Raw genomic sequence first — 14,003 nt, forward strand, 5'->3', positions numbered from 1 at the left:
AACTCAGCAGATATGGCAGCATCTGTAGGGAGAAAAATAGAGTTAAATATTTTGAGTCTAGTGACCCACATTAGCCTCTGGAACATGCAAGTAATGGTAAGATTTAGCATCTCTCCTGCAGAATTGCCTCACAGACAGACCGGTCAATGCAATTCAATGAGCAGAAACAGTATTGGTATATTGAGCTGTGCACTTCCATTCTTTTGGCATCTTGGAAACCACACTTAGCTAACGCACCTCATATCAGTCACCCTTGATCCTCAAAAGGGCTTTGGGTGATCGAATTTACTGAATCAACTGCAATTGCACTTTGATTCATCTTGTCAACTTCTGCAGCCATCTGGGGTCAGACACATTGATCTAAGCCCCATTTTCTGATGTACATGTTGTGGAGTAAAGCTATGTGGATGGTTTGGTGATGGAAATGTGATTTACCTTTCCCTGGGCATGTAATTCCAAAATAGTAACCTGGCAGAAATGGGGTTTATTTTTGATGCTATGCATATGTTATATATTTTGATGTTGGAAGATTGGTCTTAATGTTAAATTTTTTTTGCCTATCTAGGTGGCTGCCAGAGCAGACTGCGTGATGTGCTTTGGTCCCATGGTGCCAGATGGATATGGTGTCTGGTACAATCCCTTAGAAGATCACATCAATTTCTCTGTCTCTGCCTTCAACTGCTGTGAAGAGACTAATGCAGAATCATTTTCAAAATCTCTGGAGATAGCTTTATCAGACATACAGAACTTAGTTTTACAGACATCTGGTCAGGCTGCATAGGCGGGTCTGGAAGGAAAAGTCATTCTCCTGGACAAGGAAGAAGGCATATTGTCTATTGTGAAGTCATCTTCAAAAGTGTTGCTTGGTTGAGGCAGATGGTCATTTGATCCAAATACTAACTGAATTGTTAGTCAGTACCAATCTTAATACCTAGTTGCAAGATGCTAGGAGGCACAAGAATATACTTTCAGTACATTTTTAAAGGTCAAGTTTTAAAGCTCGTTGTTCTCAAAATGTGTTTAATGAGACTCAAATTTGACATTTGTCTGATATAATATACACGTGAATTGTGTTTACAGTAATGTTACAATGCGATGTGTTTTTGTGAATGTAAGAGATGGGCTTCATTTATTATTTCTGCTGAATGCCCTTCCGTTACATAATTAATGATGGACACCTTCCCTGGTACATGAATTGATTTCTACATAGGTCAATGTATGCAGAAAATAGAAAACTGTTACAGCTATCTGATAAATCCAATTACTCATCTTTTGCTATCTTCATGCACACGTTGTGCACTCTATGATTGCCTCTCATCCCAAAATCTAACCATGTGGTACAGTGAAGACCTGAAGAACATAAACACTAATCTGTGATTTATTGTGTTCCACCTACCAACCCTAAGACCACCGCCCCCACACCCCCACCACCCCGCCTCACATTTCACATTTTGTTTGCGGTAACATTTCTGTGTGTTTGTACATGAAACCCCCAAGACGGGATCAGAATTTGTCAGCGTCAGTACCATAGAGTTTGGTCATACAGTCACTGAGAAGTTCATCCTGAGTATGTGGGTTAGGTTTGAAGCTTGATCCCAAAGAAGGTGATAAATAGTCACCATCCTTTAAAATGGAATGTTTGTTCAGAAACAATGAGTGATTTTGAAATATATTTCTCATGCAGATACTTGGACACATGGCTGTACACATGTTGGTTCATGCCAGTGTTATGAACACTACTACTATTGATAAAAGGTGATAAGGTGCAACGAACATTTTAAATAAATAATTATTTCAATTTTTTTTCTCAACTGCATTTCTTAGTATCTATTTTTCATGCAGTTGCTGTAGTCTATTGCAAATGTGAATTGAGAAGAGTGAGGTAACTTGAGCTTGGCATCCATCTACAAGATTGTAAGTTTGTTCTATCTTGAACAAATACATGTAGATTCAGCAGGAAAAGGTCTTTATTTTTAATTGCTGTAATAGTTAGCACTACGCATTGTTATGGCTCTCTGTGGAGGACATTCACAACTTCCCACTCAAGTTTGCTGTTGATCCTTATTCAGTGTTTGCATCAGCTTTTATGCACACCGACACCACAAAGAGACCATTCATCCCTTTATCCTTTTGTTGGCCTATGAAAGGGCAGTTCAGATGAGTCCAACACCATGCTCCATTTTTCCATAAACCTGCAAAATTTGCCATTTCAGACACCTTAAAGACAATTAGGAATGGGCAATAAATGCTGACGTACCTAGCAATAAGCACAGAACATAGAAACGTACAGCACAGAACAGGCCCTTCGGCCCACAATGCTGTGCTGAGGATTATTCCTAATCTAAAATAAAATAACCTAACCTACGCTCTTCTCAATTCACTGCTATCCATGTGCATGTCCAGCAGTCACTTAAATGTCCCTAATGACTCTGCTTCGTCCCTAATGACTCTGCTTCCACCACCACTGCTGGCAAAGCATTCCATGCATTCACAACTCTCTGCGTAAAGAACCTACCTCTGACATCTCCTCTACACCTTCCTCCTAACACCTTAAAACTATGACCCCTCGTGCCAGTCAATCCTGCTCTGGGGAAAAGTCTCTGACTATTGACTCTATCCATGCCTCTCACTACCTTGTATACCTCGATCAGGTCACCTCTCTTCCTCCTTCTCTCTCTCGAGAGAGAAAAGTCCAAGCTTAGTCAGCCTCTCTTCACATAAGACAAGCCCTCTAGTCCAGGCAGCATCCTGGTAAACCTTCTTTGCACCCTCTCCAAAGCCTCTGTATCTTTCCTACAGTAGAACAGGATACAATATTCCAAGTGTGGTCTCACCAGGGACTTGTAGAGCTGTAGCAAAACCTCGCAGCTCTTAAACTCGATACCCTGTTAATGAAAACCAAAATACCATATGCTTTCTTAACAACCCTATCCACTTGGGTGGCAACTTTGAGGGATCTATGCACTTGAACACCAAGATTGCTTTGTTCCTCCACGCTACCAAGAATCCTGTCTTTAATCCAATATTCACCGTTCAAGTTCGACCTTCCAATATGGGTCACTTTGCATTTATCCAGGTTGAACTTCATCTGCCATTTCTCAGCCAGTGTTTTACATCCTGTCTATGTCACGCTGCAGCCTGCAATAGCCATCAATACCATCAACGGCACCTCCAACCTTTGTGTCATTGACAAATTTACTAACCCAGCCTTCAACCTCCTCATCCAAGTCATTTATAAAGACTACAAAGAGCAGAGGCCCAAGAACAGAGCCCTGCGGGACACCATTCACCATTAGCAGAATACTTTCCATCTACAACCACTCTCTGCCTTCTGTCAGCCAACCAAGTCTGACTCCAGATAGCCAAATCTCCCTGTATCCCATACCTGCTGACTTTATGAATGAGCCTACCATTATGAACCTTATCAAATGCCTTTCTGAAGTCCATATACACCACATCCACTACTCGACCTTTGTCAACCTGTCTTGTCACCTCCTCAAAAAACTCAATAAGATTTTTGAGACATGACCTGCCCCTCACAAAGCCATGCTGACTGCTATGCTTTTCCAAATAGTCATAAATCCTCTTCCTCAGAATTCTTTCCAAAACCTTGCTGACCGCAGAAGTAGACTGACTGGTCTGTAATTGCCAGGGATTTCCCTATTCCACTTCTTGAAACGAGGAACAACATTCGCTTCCCTCTGGTACGGCTCCCATGGAGAGTGAGGAAGCAAAGATCTTCACCAGTGGCTTAGCAACCTCCTTTTTTGCTTCCTGGAGCAATCTAGGATAAATCTGGTCTGGCCCTGGGGACTTATCAATCTTAATGTTTGTCGAAATTTCCAGCACATCAACTTCATGTCAAGCCTGTATCCCAGCTCCTCAAAGTTCTCATTCACAACAAGGTCCCTTTCCTTCGTAAAAACCGAAGCAAAAAACTCATTAAGGGCTTCCCCCATCTGCTCAGACTCCACACACAAGTTCCCTACACCATCCCTGACCAGCCCTACCTTCTCCCCGATTATTCTCTTATTCATCACGTATGAGTAAAACGCCTTTGGGTTCTCCTTAATCCTTCCTGTCAAGCTTTTTTAGTACCCCCTCCTGGCTCTCCTCACTCCATGTTTGAGCTCCCTTCTAGTAAGCCTGTAATCCTCTAAAACTGTACTAGATCCTTGCTTCCTCTACCTTACGGAGGCTGCCTTCTTCCTTTTGATGAGAAGCTCCTCTGTTTTCGTCATCCAAGGATCCTTAATCTTACCCTTTTTACCTGTCTCCGAGGAACAAATTTGTGCATCACTCACAACAACTGCTCCTTAAACAGTCTCCACATGTCTGCTGTGCCCTTTCTGTGGAACAATTGCTCCCAATCTGTACTTCCCAATTGTAATAGCGTCATAATTTCCTATTCCCCAATTAAACATCTTTCCTTGGTAGCTGCTCCTTTCACTCTCCAAGGCTATGGTAAATGTGAGGCAGTGTGGTCACTGTACCAAAGTGTTCTCCCATCACGAGATCTGACACCTGTCCTGGCTCATTGCTGAACACCAAATTCAAAATGGCCTCTCCTCTTGTCAGCCTGTCTACATACTGAGTAAGGATACCCTCCTGAACATACCTGACAAAAACGGCTCCATCCAAACCATCTGCACCAAGGAGGTTTCAGTCAATATTGGGAAAGTTGAAGTCACCCATAACAACAACCCTGCTACATCTGCATTTTTCCAAAATCCCCGGCCTATCAATTCTTCAATCTCCCTACTGCTATTAGGGGGGTCTGTAGAAAACCCCCAATGAGGTGGCTGCTCCCTTGTTGTTCCTAACTTCTACCCATACTGACTCAGTAGGCAAACCTTCCTCAACAACCTTCATTTCTGAAGCTGTAATGCACTCTCTGATTAGCAATGCTACACGCCCTCCTCTTTTTCCACCCTCCCTGTTCTTTTTAAATGTTCTAAACCCTGGAACATCTAGCAACCATTCCTGCCCCTGTAAAACCCATGTCCCCGTTATGGCCACAACATCATAGTCCCAAGTACTGATCCATGGTCTAAGTTCATCACTCTTATTTCTGAGACTCCTTGCGTTAAAGCAGACACACTTTGTTTCATCACGAGAGAAACCTTCCTGATAGATTCATTACATCCTGTGACTGCCCATCTACAACTACCCCCCTCTCAGATATGTAACTCTGGTTCCCGCTAACTTGCCAAACTAGTTTAAACTCTCCCGAATCATGCAAACAAATCTCCCACCCAGGACATTTGTACCCTTCCAGTTCAGGTGCAACCCGCCCTTCATGTACAGGTCCCACCTTCCCCAGAAGTCATCCCAATGGTCCAAGTATCTGAAGCCCTACGTCCTGCACCTGCCTTGCAGCCACATGTTAAGCTGACTGTTCCTCACCTGTCTCGTGGCACCAGTAGCAAACATCCACCTTTTAAAATTATTTTGGAATCTGTTTCCATCACTTTTTTGCCTATAATATTCTAAATCACAACAGCTCGCTGACATTTCCCTATATCTTCCTTCTATCTCTTTTACGAATGATGTTAAATTGATTGCCTCTAAATATTTATTTACTTAGAGAATAGTTTTCCTTTACTGCTGTGTTTTCCCAAATCTGAAGTTTTAATAGAATCAACAGCCTGTTAACAACCGTACACAATGTCACAAGTAAAAAGTAACAGGAAAAAGAGCCCAAGAACAATTGAAAGCAAACGTTTGTTTCTGGTGATTGTAGAATGTTATAGGACAACAGTTGACCATATGACAAACCTACCCTTCCAGATTATTACCTGGTGAATGAAGTCACTTAAAAGTTTCAGATGAACCCAGGAGTTATAAAAGTTAAATAGTACATGGGTACAATCAAATCAAATGAGAGCATAGTTAAGATTATAAGATTTGAGTGAAAGTATTCAGGGGGAAACAGGATTTTGGGTTTGAACCCTAATGCTGAGGCTTGAGCACAAAAACCAGGCAGACATTCGAATCTGACACCAATGGAATGCTACACTGCTAGAGGTACCATTTTCCATAGGAGTCTTTCAACTAAGGCCTCACCTGCCCTCTTCGGTGGATGTGAAAAGGTCTCAACAATATTTAGGAATGTAGCAGACAGTTAAATAAATGCTGGAATACTCAGCAGATTTTGGCTGGAAACAGAGCTAAAGTTTAAGGCCAATAACACTTTGACAAGTCTTTAACCAGAAATAATTTTTTTTGTAAGAACTGGTAAAACTAATGGATATTTCCAGAATTTTCTGAATTTACTTCCTGTTTTCAGTACAGGTCCCAAGCTCTGAATTTTTCTCCCCATGCCTCTCTATCGCATATCTCCTTTAAGATAATCCTTAAAACTATGTATTTCATAACTTTTGGACACCTGACCTAAAATTGCCCGTGAATCTCAATACTGCTGTTTCATAATGTCCTGGAGTGATGCTTTAGGACTATGTAAAATATTATTTAATATTGTTTTGAGGGAGACAAACTCCCAGTCAACATCAAAAAAGTATATTTTCTGTACAATATCATTTCACTGTGAATTAAATTGGTTATTGTGTTTACGCTTCAAGTCATTACACTTAAAATACTTAATTGGCTGTGAAACAATTTCAGAGATCGTGTGGTTGTGAAAGGCACCACATGAAGGTAGTTTAAATGCATGGACTAAATGTGGTGGTCAGAGACCCTTAGAAGAGTGATATTGGACTCAATGTGAATTTTCTTCTTCCTTGATAAGCCCCTGTAATGATGAGAAAGTTGAAAAATATAGCTGGCCTTAGGAAATCTCTTTTTTTTCCTAAATTGAGGAAATAAAATCTCCACTTTTCTCAAACTTTAAGCTGTAAATTCTGAATCCAGCTGATCAGCAATCACTGTATATTCAATTGTTTGTATCTCATCATTAGCTAAATCTGTCTTATTCCTACAAAACTTCCAATTATCCTCTTGTTCCCCATGAAATTAGATGGTTCCAATTCCCATCATGAAATGTAGAGTGGTTAACAGCTCACCATTTGCTTCTCCGGACTTTCAGACAGTTGCATCTTCACCACCACATCCCTGCACACACTGGACACTGAGCTCTCCCAGCAAGTGGGCACTGGTCATCCAACAGCCTCACAACATGGCTGCATTCAGACTAACTCACACACCATCTCAGCCATCAGGACTTCACTTTGGAATTAATTGAGTCTTGTTCCTTGCATGCTTCTACAAGATCACTTGGCCACGGCACACATCACTCACCTCAAATTTCCCAGAAAGCAAACACTTCCAAACAAAATCATAATAAAACTCAGGTTAATTCTGTTTCCCTCTCCACCAATGCTGTCAGTCCTGCTGAGCTTCCCTCGTGCTCTCTACTTACATTTTAGATCTCCAACAAATGACCAGAAGATGTAGAATCAGAAGTGGAACATTCAGCCCAACAAGTCTGCCTGTCATTCATTGAGATCATTGCTGATCTGATAATCTTCTTCACTTTCCTGCATTTTTCCTACAGTTCTTGATTCTGTTACTGACTAAGAATCTGTTTACCTCAGCTTTGAATAGAATTAACAACCCAGCCTTGATAGTCCTCTGTAGGAAAGAATTCCACAGATTCTGTACAGTCAGAGTCACACAGTATGGAACCAGACCTTTCCGTCTAAGTTATCCGTACTGATCAAGTTTCTCAAACTAAATAGTCCCCCACTTAGCTGCATTTAGTCCATATCCCTCTAAACCTTTCTATTTATGTACCTGTCCAAATGTCTTTTAAATATTGTAACATATCTGCATCTACCACTCCCTCTGACAGTTCATTCCACATATGAATTAGCCTCGATGTAAAAAAAGGTTGCTCTTCAGGTGCTTTGTAAATATTTCACCTCTCACCTTTAAAATGTGCACCCTAGTTTTGAACTCACCAATCCGAGGATTGTTGCTATTCACCTATCCATGCTCCTCATGATTTCATAAACTTCCAATTAGGTCCCCTAACCTCCTACGCTCTAGTGAAAGAAGTCCCAGCTATGCTTATAATTCAAACCCTCCAATCCTGGCAACATCCCATGAAGTCTTTTCAGAACTCTTTCCAATTGGATAATGTCCTTCCTATAGCACAGCAACCAGAACTGTACACAGTACTCCAAAATTGGTCTCACCAATGTTCTGTACAACCTCAACATGATGTTCCAACTCCTAGACTCCATTGTCCGAGCAATGAAGGTAAGCATGCTAAATGCCTTCTTAAGCACTCTGTCGCCCTGTGATGGAACTTTCAAAGAGTAATGCATTTGAACCCCTAGGTCTCTCTGTTTGACAACTCTACTCAGGGCCCTACCATTAATTGTACAAGTCCTGTCCTTGTTTGTTTTACCTTGCATTTATCCATATTAAACTCCTCAGCCCATTGGCCCAAATAATCAAGACCCTTATGTAATCTTAGATAATCTTTGGTGCCGACTATATCATCAATTTTGATGCCATCTGCAAGTTTACTAACCGTATCTCCTGAATTCTTGTCCAAATCATTTATATAAATTACAAACAAAAGCAGACCCAGCACCAATTCCTGGGGAAGACCACTGGTCACAGGCTTCCCATCCAGAAAACAACTCTACTCCACAAGGCTGGCATAGTGGCACAGTGGTTAGCACTGCTGCCTCACAGCGCTAGAAACCTGGGTTCAATTCCCATCTCAGGCAACTGTCTGTGTGGAGTTTGCACGTTCTCCCTGTGTCTGCGTGGGTTTCCTCTGGGTGCTCCGGTTTCCTCCCACAGGCCAGATGAATTGGCCATGCTAAATTGCCCATAGTATTAGGTGAAGGTAAAATGTAGGGGAATGGGTCTGGGTGGGTTGCTCTTTGGAGGGTTGGTGTGGACTTGTTGGGCCGAAGGGCCTGTTTCCACACTGTAAGTAATCTAAACCACCATCTTTTGTCTCCTAGCATCAAGCCAATTTTATATTCAATTGGCAAGCTCTCCTTGAAATCCCATTTGATATAACTTACTAATTACTCAAAAATACCTTCCTCATCTCTTTTAAACGGTGATGTTTTCTTCTGAAATTATATCTTCTGGCCCTCGACTATCTCACAAGAGGAAACAACCTTTCTACAACTACTAAGTTTCAATAATGTGGCCCTTCATTCTTCATCTAATGAATAGTAACAACTCATCATTTTCACTTAAGACAGTCCCTCCATACCTGCTATTGAAACAGAAATTGCTGGTGAAAATGAGCAGGTCTGGCCGCATCTGTGGAGACAAAGCAGAATTAATGTTTCAAGATCAGTGATTCTTCATTAGAACTCATACCTGATAGATATCAGCCAAGTGAATATTCTCTGGACTGCATCCAATGTTAGACTAACTTTCCACAGAAAAAGAGCTGAAAACTGTTCACAGTATACCAGCTGTAGTCTGATCAGTGCTGTGTATAGCTTTAGCAAAAATCTCCATTCCCTTTGAATTAAAAGCCAATATTCCATTTGACTTCCCTAATACCATCTGAAATTGTTGCTAATTTCACAGACAAGGCTACACAATGTTTTACTCTGATTAAGTGCTGTTGCTGCTTTATTCTGATTCTGGATGTCAGCCAAAGGTTGGTCTTCCTTTGGTTTTGCAACAGCATATTTGTTTGGACGAATGAAACGTGACACCATCTCGGGCAAAGCAGCTGTTTGATTGACACCATGTGCACAAGCATCCACTCCCTCCATCACTCAAGCTCAGTAGTAGCAGTGTGTACTATCGACAAGATGCAATGCAGAAATTCACCAAAGATCATCAGACAACATCTTACAAACTCACAACCACTTCCATGGCAGCTACTACATGGAAACACCACCACCTGCAAGTTCCTTTTTATTTCTAAAATATACTTTATTCATAAAAAATCTTTTCATATAGAGTTCATGGTCACAAATGCACCTCTGTTCTGTACCGAGAAACAAATACTGAAGTTTGACTCTGTCCCCAAAAAAAAACCAAAGACCTCTTTGACATATACAAAACTATATTTACATACATTGGAGGCACCAGGAGGGTTCGATAACTGATGAACCTCCTTTTTTTTATTTCAAAAATATACTTTATTCATAAAATTATTTGGATCTCTTGACAATTGGTGCACACATTACATTGCTTTACATACAGACATCAAAATTTATTTTTCCTATATACAAGTCTGTACATTTACTATCTAGCTCTTCTGCTGAGGCATCAGCGGAGCCCAAATGACTGCATGGGCCCCCTGTTCTTCGTTAGGCAGGCAGATGTTACATGGTGGTCTTTCCCCACCGTGCCTTGGCGGCAGCTGCCCCAAGCTTCAGCACGTCCCTCAACACATAGTCCTGGACCTTGGAATGTGCCAGTCTGCAGCACTCAGTCGGGGTCAACTCCTTCAGCTGGAAGATCAGCAGGTTTCGGACCGCCCAGAGAGCGTCCTTCATCGAGTTGATGATCCTCCAGGCACTGTTGATGTTCATCTCGGTGTGCGTCCTGGTGTGTAGGCACATTCCAGAAGGAGGTGTGTGACAGTCTTGTCCCCCCCGCAGCCGCTTCGAGGGCAGCGTGTGGTGCGGCTGAGAGTTCGGGCGTGCATAAAGGATCTCACAGGCAGAGCCCTTCTCACCACCAGCCAAGCCATGTCTTGGTGCTTGTTGGAAAGTTCTGGCGATGAGGCATTCTGCCAAATGGCTTTGACAGTCTGCTCAGGGAACCGCTCGATAGGATCTTCCCTCTCCTTTTCCCGAAAGGTCCAAGGACACTATGTGCTGACCACTTCCTGATGGTCTTGTGGTCAAGGTGTTTTTCTTCATAAACTTCTCCACGAAGGACAGGTGATACGGAACGGTCGAACTACTCAGAGCATTCTGCGGCAGCGAGGCCAGGCCCATCCTTTGCAACTCCGGGGACAGGTAGAACCTCAGTACGTAGTGACACTTGGTGTTTGCGTACCGGGGAGCCCCACGCACAGCTTGATGCAGCCACACACAAAGGTGGCTATCAGGATGAGGGTGGCATTGGGTGCATTTTTTTCCCCCGTTGCCCAGATCTTTTTACATCAAGTCCCTTCGGACCCGGTCCATCTTTGACCTCCATATAAAATGGAAGATGGCCCAGGTGACTGCAGCGGCACAGGTTCTGGGAATAGGCCAGACCTGTGCCACAGAGAACAACACTGACAGTGCCTCACAACTGATGACCAAGTTTTTTCCCGCGATGGAGAGCGACCGTAGCTTCCATCTGCCCAGTTTCTGCCTCACTTTGCTGATACGCTCCTCCCAAGACTTGGCACACGCCCCAGCCCCCCCGAACCAAATACCCAGCACCTTCAAGTGGTCAGTCCTGATGGTGAAGGGGATCAAGGATTGGTCGGCCCAGTTCCCGAAGAGCATGGCCTCGCTCTTGCCTCGGTTGACCTTGGCACCCAAGGCCCGTTCAAACTGGTCACATATGCACATGAGTCTGTGCACGGTCAGCGTATCCAAGCAGAAAATGGCGATGTCAACCATGTACAGGGAGGCCTTAACCTGCAGGCCCCCGCTGCCAGGAATAGTCACCCCTCTCAGGCTCGCATCCTTCCTGATGGACTCAGCAAATGGCTCTATGCAGCACACAAACAAGGCAGGAGAGAGAGGGCAGCCCTGCCTGACTCCAGATCTGACTTTGAAACTATCTGATTCCCACCCATTCATTGAGACTGCACTGACAATGTTGGTGTAGAGCAGTCTGATCCAATTGCAGATTCCCTCCCCAAAGCCTATTTTCGAGAGAATATCTGTCATATACGTATGTGATATCCTGTCAAAGACTTTCTCCTGGTCCAGGCTGATCAGGCAGGTGTCCAACCCCCTGTCCTGCACATAGGCGATCGTATCCCTGAGGAGTGCGAGACTCTCAGCGATCTTCCTGCCCGGTACAGCACAGGTTTGGTCAGGGTGAATCACCAGTACCAGAGCAGACCTGACCAGGTTTGCGATAATGTTTGACAAAATTTTGTAATCCACATTCAACAGTGAGATTGGTCTCCAATTTCTGAGTTCCTCCCTCTCCCCCTTCTGCTTGTAGATGAGGGTGATGATGCCTGTCCTCATGGATTCACTCATGGTACCTGCCCAAAGCATACTGACATACACCTCCAGCAGGTCCTGACCAATCAAGTCCCACAGAGCGGAATAGAGCTCGATCAGTAAGCTGTCGCTTCCGGGAGTTTTATTCTTTTCGAAGGATTCGAGGGCCTTGGTCAGCTCGTCCACAGATAGCGGTTGGTCCGGCGTCTCCCGTGTTCTGTCGTCTAAGACCTCCGTGATAGAGGACAGGAACGACTGGGAGGCCGTGCTGTCGGTCGGCTTCGCGTCATACAGACTGGCATAGAAGGATTTACTGATCCTCATGACGTCAGCCTGAGATGACATTAGCGAGCCATCTTCTTCCTTCAGGCTGCTGAGCACAGAGCTCTCTTTGTGCACCTTCTGGAAGAAGAAACGTGACCACGTCTCGTCCTGCTCCACTGAGTGGACCCTGGACCTGAAGATTATCTTGGAAGCCTCCAAGGCAAAGAGCGAGGCTTGCTGACCCTTCACCTCCTTGAGGTCCTCCATGACATCGACCCCCATCGTCTGCAGCAGGAGCAGGTTCTGCATACTTTCCTGGAGCTGGGGCAGTTTTTCCCACCTCTCTCTCGCCTCCTGAACACCTTTGAGGATGAAGAACCTCTTGATGTTCCCTTTTACTGTTTCCCACCAGTCCGCTGGGGACTCAAAGAGGGGCTTCACGGTTCTCCAACCTGCGTAGTCCCTCTTGAGCTCCTCAATGTTTCCCGGGGTCAACAGCTTTGTGTTCAGCTTCCACGTTCCCTTACCAGCCCGCTGCTCGTCCTGTAGGTGACGGTCGGCCAGCTGGAGGCAGTGGTCAGAGAAGAACACCGGCTTGACGTCGGTGGATCTGACCGAGAGCGTTCGGGACACAAACAGATAATCTATCCTTGAGTGGATAGACCCGTCTGCCCGTGACCAGGTGTGTCTACGCTGCGCTCTGTCTGCAGGGGTGCTGAAGACGTCGTGCAGCTTGGCATCTTTGACCGTGTCCATCAGGGCTCTGGATGTGGCGTCCAGTTTACTGTCCCCCCCACCAGATCGTCCACCTGCATCAATGATACAGTTGAAGTCTCCGGCCAGAATGACCAGCCTGGCTGTAGCCAGCAACAGTGGAAGCTGCTGCAGGACGGCCAACCGTTCACTCTTACCCACTGGGGCGTACACATTAATCAGTCTCAGGGGAGCATTCCTGTACATGATGTCGGCGACGAGGAGGCGCCCACCCACCACGTCCTTAACCTCGGAGATGGTGAAGTTGCCTTCTTGAAACAGGATACCCAGGCCGGAGGCGCGGCTATCGTTGCCCCCCGACCAAACTGACGGCCCATGGGCCCACAAGCTCGACCATCTCCTGTAGCTGCTGAGGTGCGGTATCCCTCACTCCTGCAGAAACAGGACGTCGGCTTTAACGTTTGCCAGGAAGGCCATCCTAGAAACACATCGCGTAGCCGATTTGATGCTACGCACCTTGCTACTGGCAATGTTTATCCCCATTTTAACAGTGTACGAGGTTACCAGTGTCCATTTGCTACTGGTCTTGCCTCTGCTGTGTGCATCCCCGTGGTGACGGCAAACTGCTGGACCCTCCCAGGACTGAGGCAGCTGTCCGGCTCCACACTGGGGCCATTTCCCCGCTCCCAGTTACCTGGAGCTGTGGGCCGGTGGGTCCCTCTTGGTTCTCACCGGGTGGGGGGGGCCTTTACCCATCCCCTCAGAGGGATTGTCTTTCCCTGCTTGGGCAGTGCTGCCCTCCTTTTTCCCCGCGGCGCTCTGTCTCTTCCTCTGGTGAAGACCCTCCTTGCGCCCGTCCTCACCGTCAGAAGAGCTGCCTGTATCCTCGTCGTGTAGGTGTTGCTTCCCCCCTCGCTGGGTGGCTTTGGGAGGTTTCCTCTTCCTGCTTTT

General features: G+C 44.9%; 1 protein-coding gene and 1 long non-coding RNA gene across 2 annotated transcripts in view; one reads left to right on the plus strand and one right to left on the minus strand.

Annotated features, from left to right (window-relative positions):
• The window catches only part of LOC122541429 (carnitine O-acetyltransferase-like), a 40,935-nt gene extending 38,926 nt beyond the window's left edge, over window positions 1–2,009 (plus strand). The window contains exon 14 of the mRNA XM_043678194.1: window positions 566–2,009. Within this exon, the coding sequence (XP_043534129.1) occupies window positions 566–781 (216 nt within the window). The 3' untranslated portion in view covers window positions 782–2,009. The remainder of the gene's footprint in view (window positions 1–565) is intronic.
• The window catches only part of LOC122541467, a 30,099-nt gene extending 16,114 nt beyond the window's left edge, over window positions 1–13,985 (minus strand). The window contains exons 1-2 of the long non-coding RNA XR_006309610.1: window positions 13,916–13,985; window positions 9,203–9,252 (exon numbers count right to left, since the gene is read on the minus strand). This is a non-coding gene — a long non-coding RNA (uncharacterized LOC122541467). The remainder of the gene's footprint in view (window positions 1–9,202; window positions 9,253–13,915) is intronic.
• Window positions 13,986–14,003: the final 18 nt, after the last annotated feature.

This window comes from Chiloscyllium plagiosum, chromosome 37, assembly GCF_004010195.1.
Source record: "Chiloscyllium plagiosum isolate BGI_BamShark_2017 chromosome 37, ASM401019v2, whole genome shotgun sequence".
NCBI classification, from domain to species: domain Eukaryota; kingdom Metazoa; phylum Chordata; class Chondrichthyes; order Orectolobiformes; family Hemiscylliidae; genus Chiloscyllium; species Chiloscyllium plagiosum.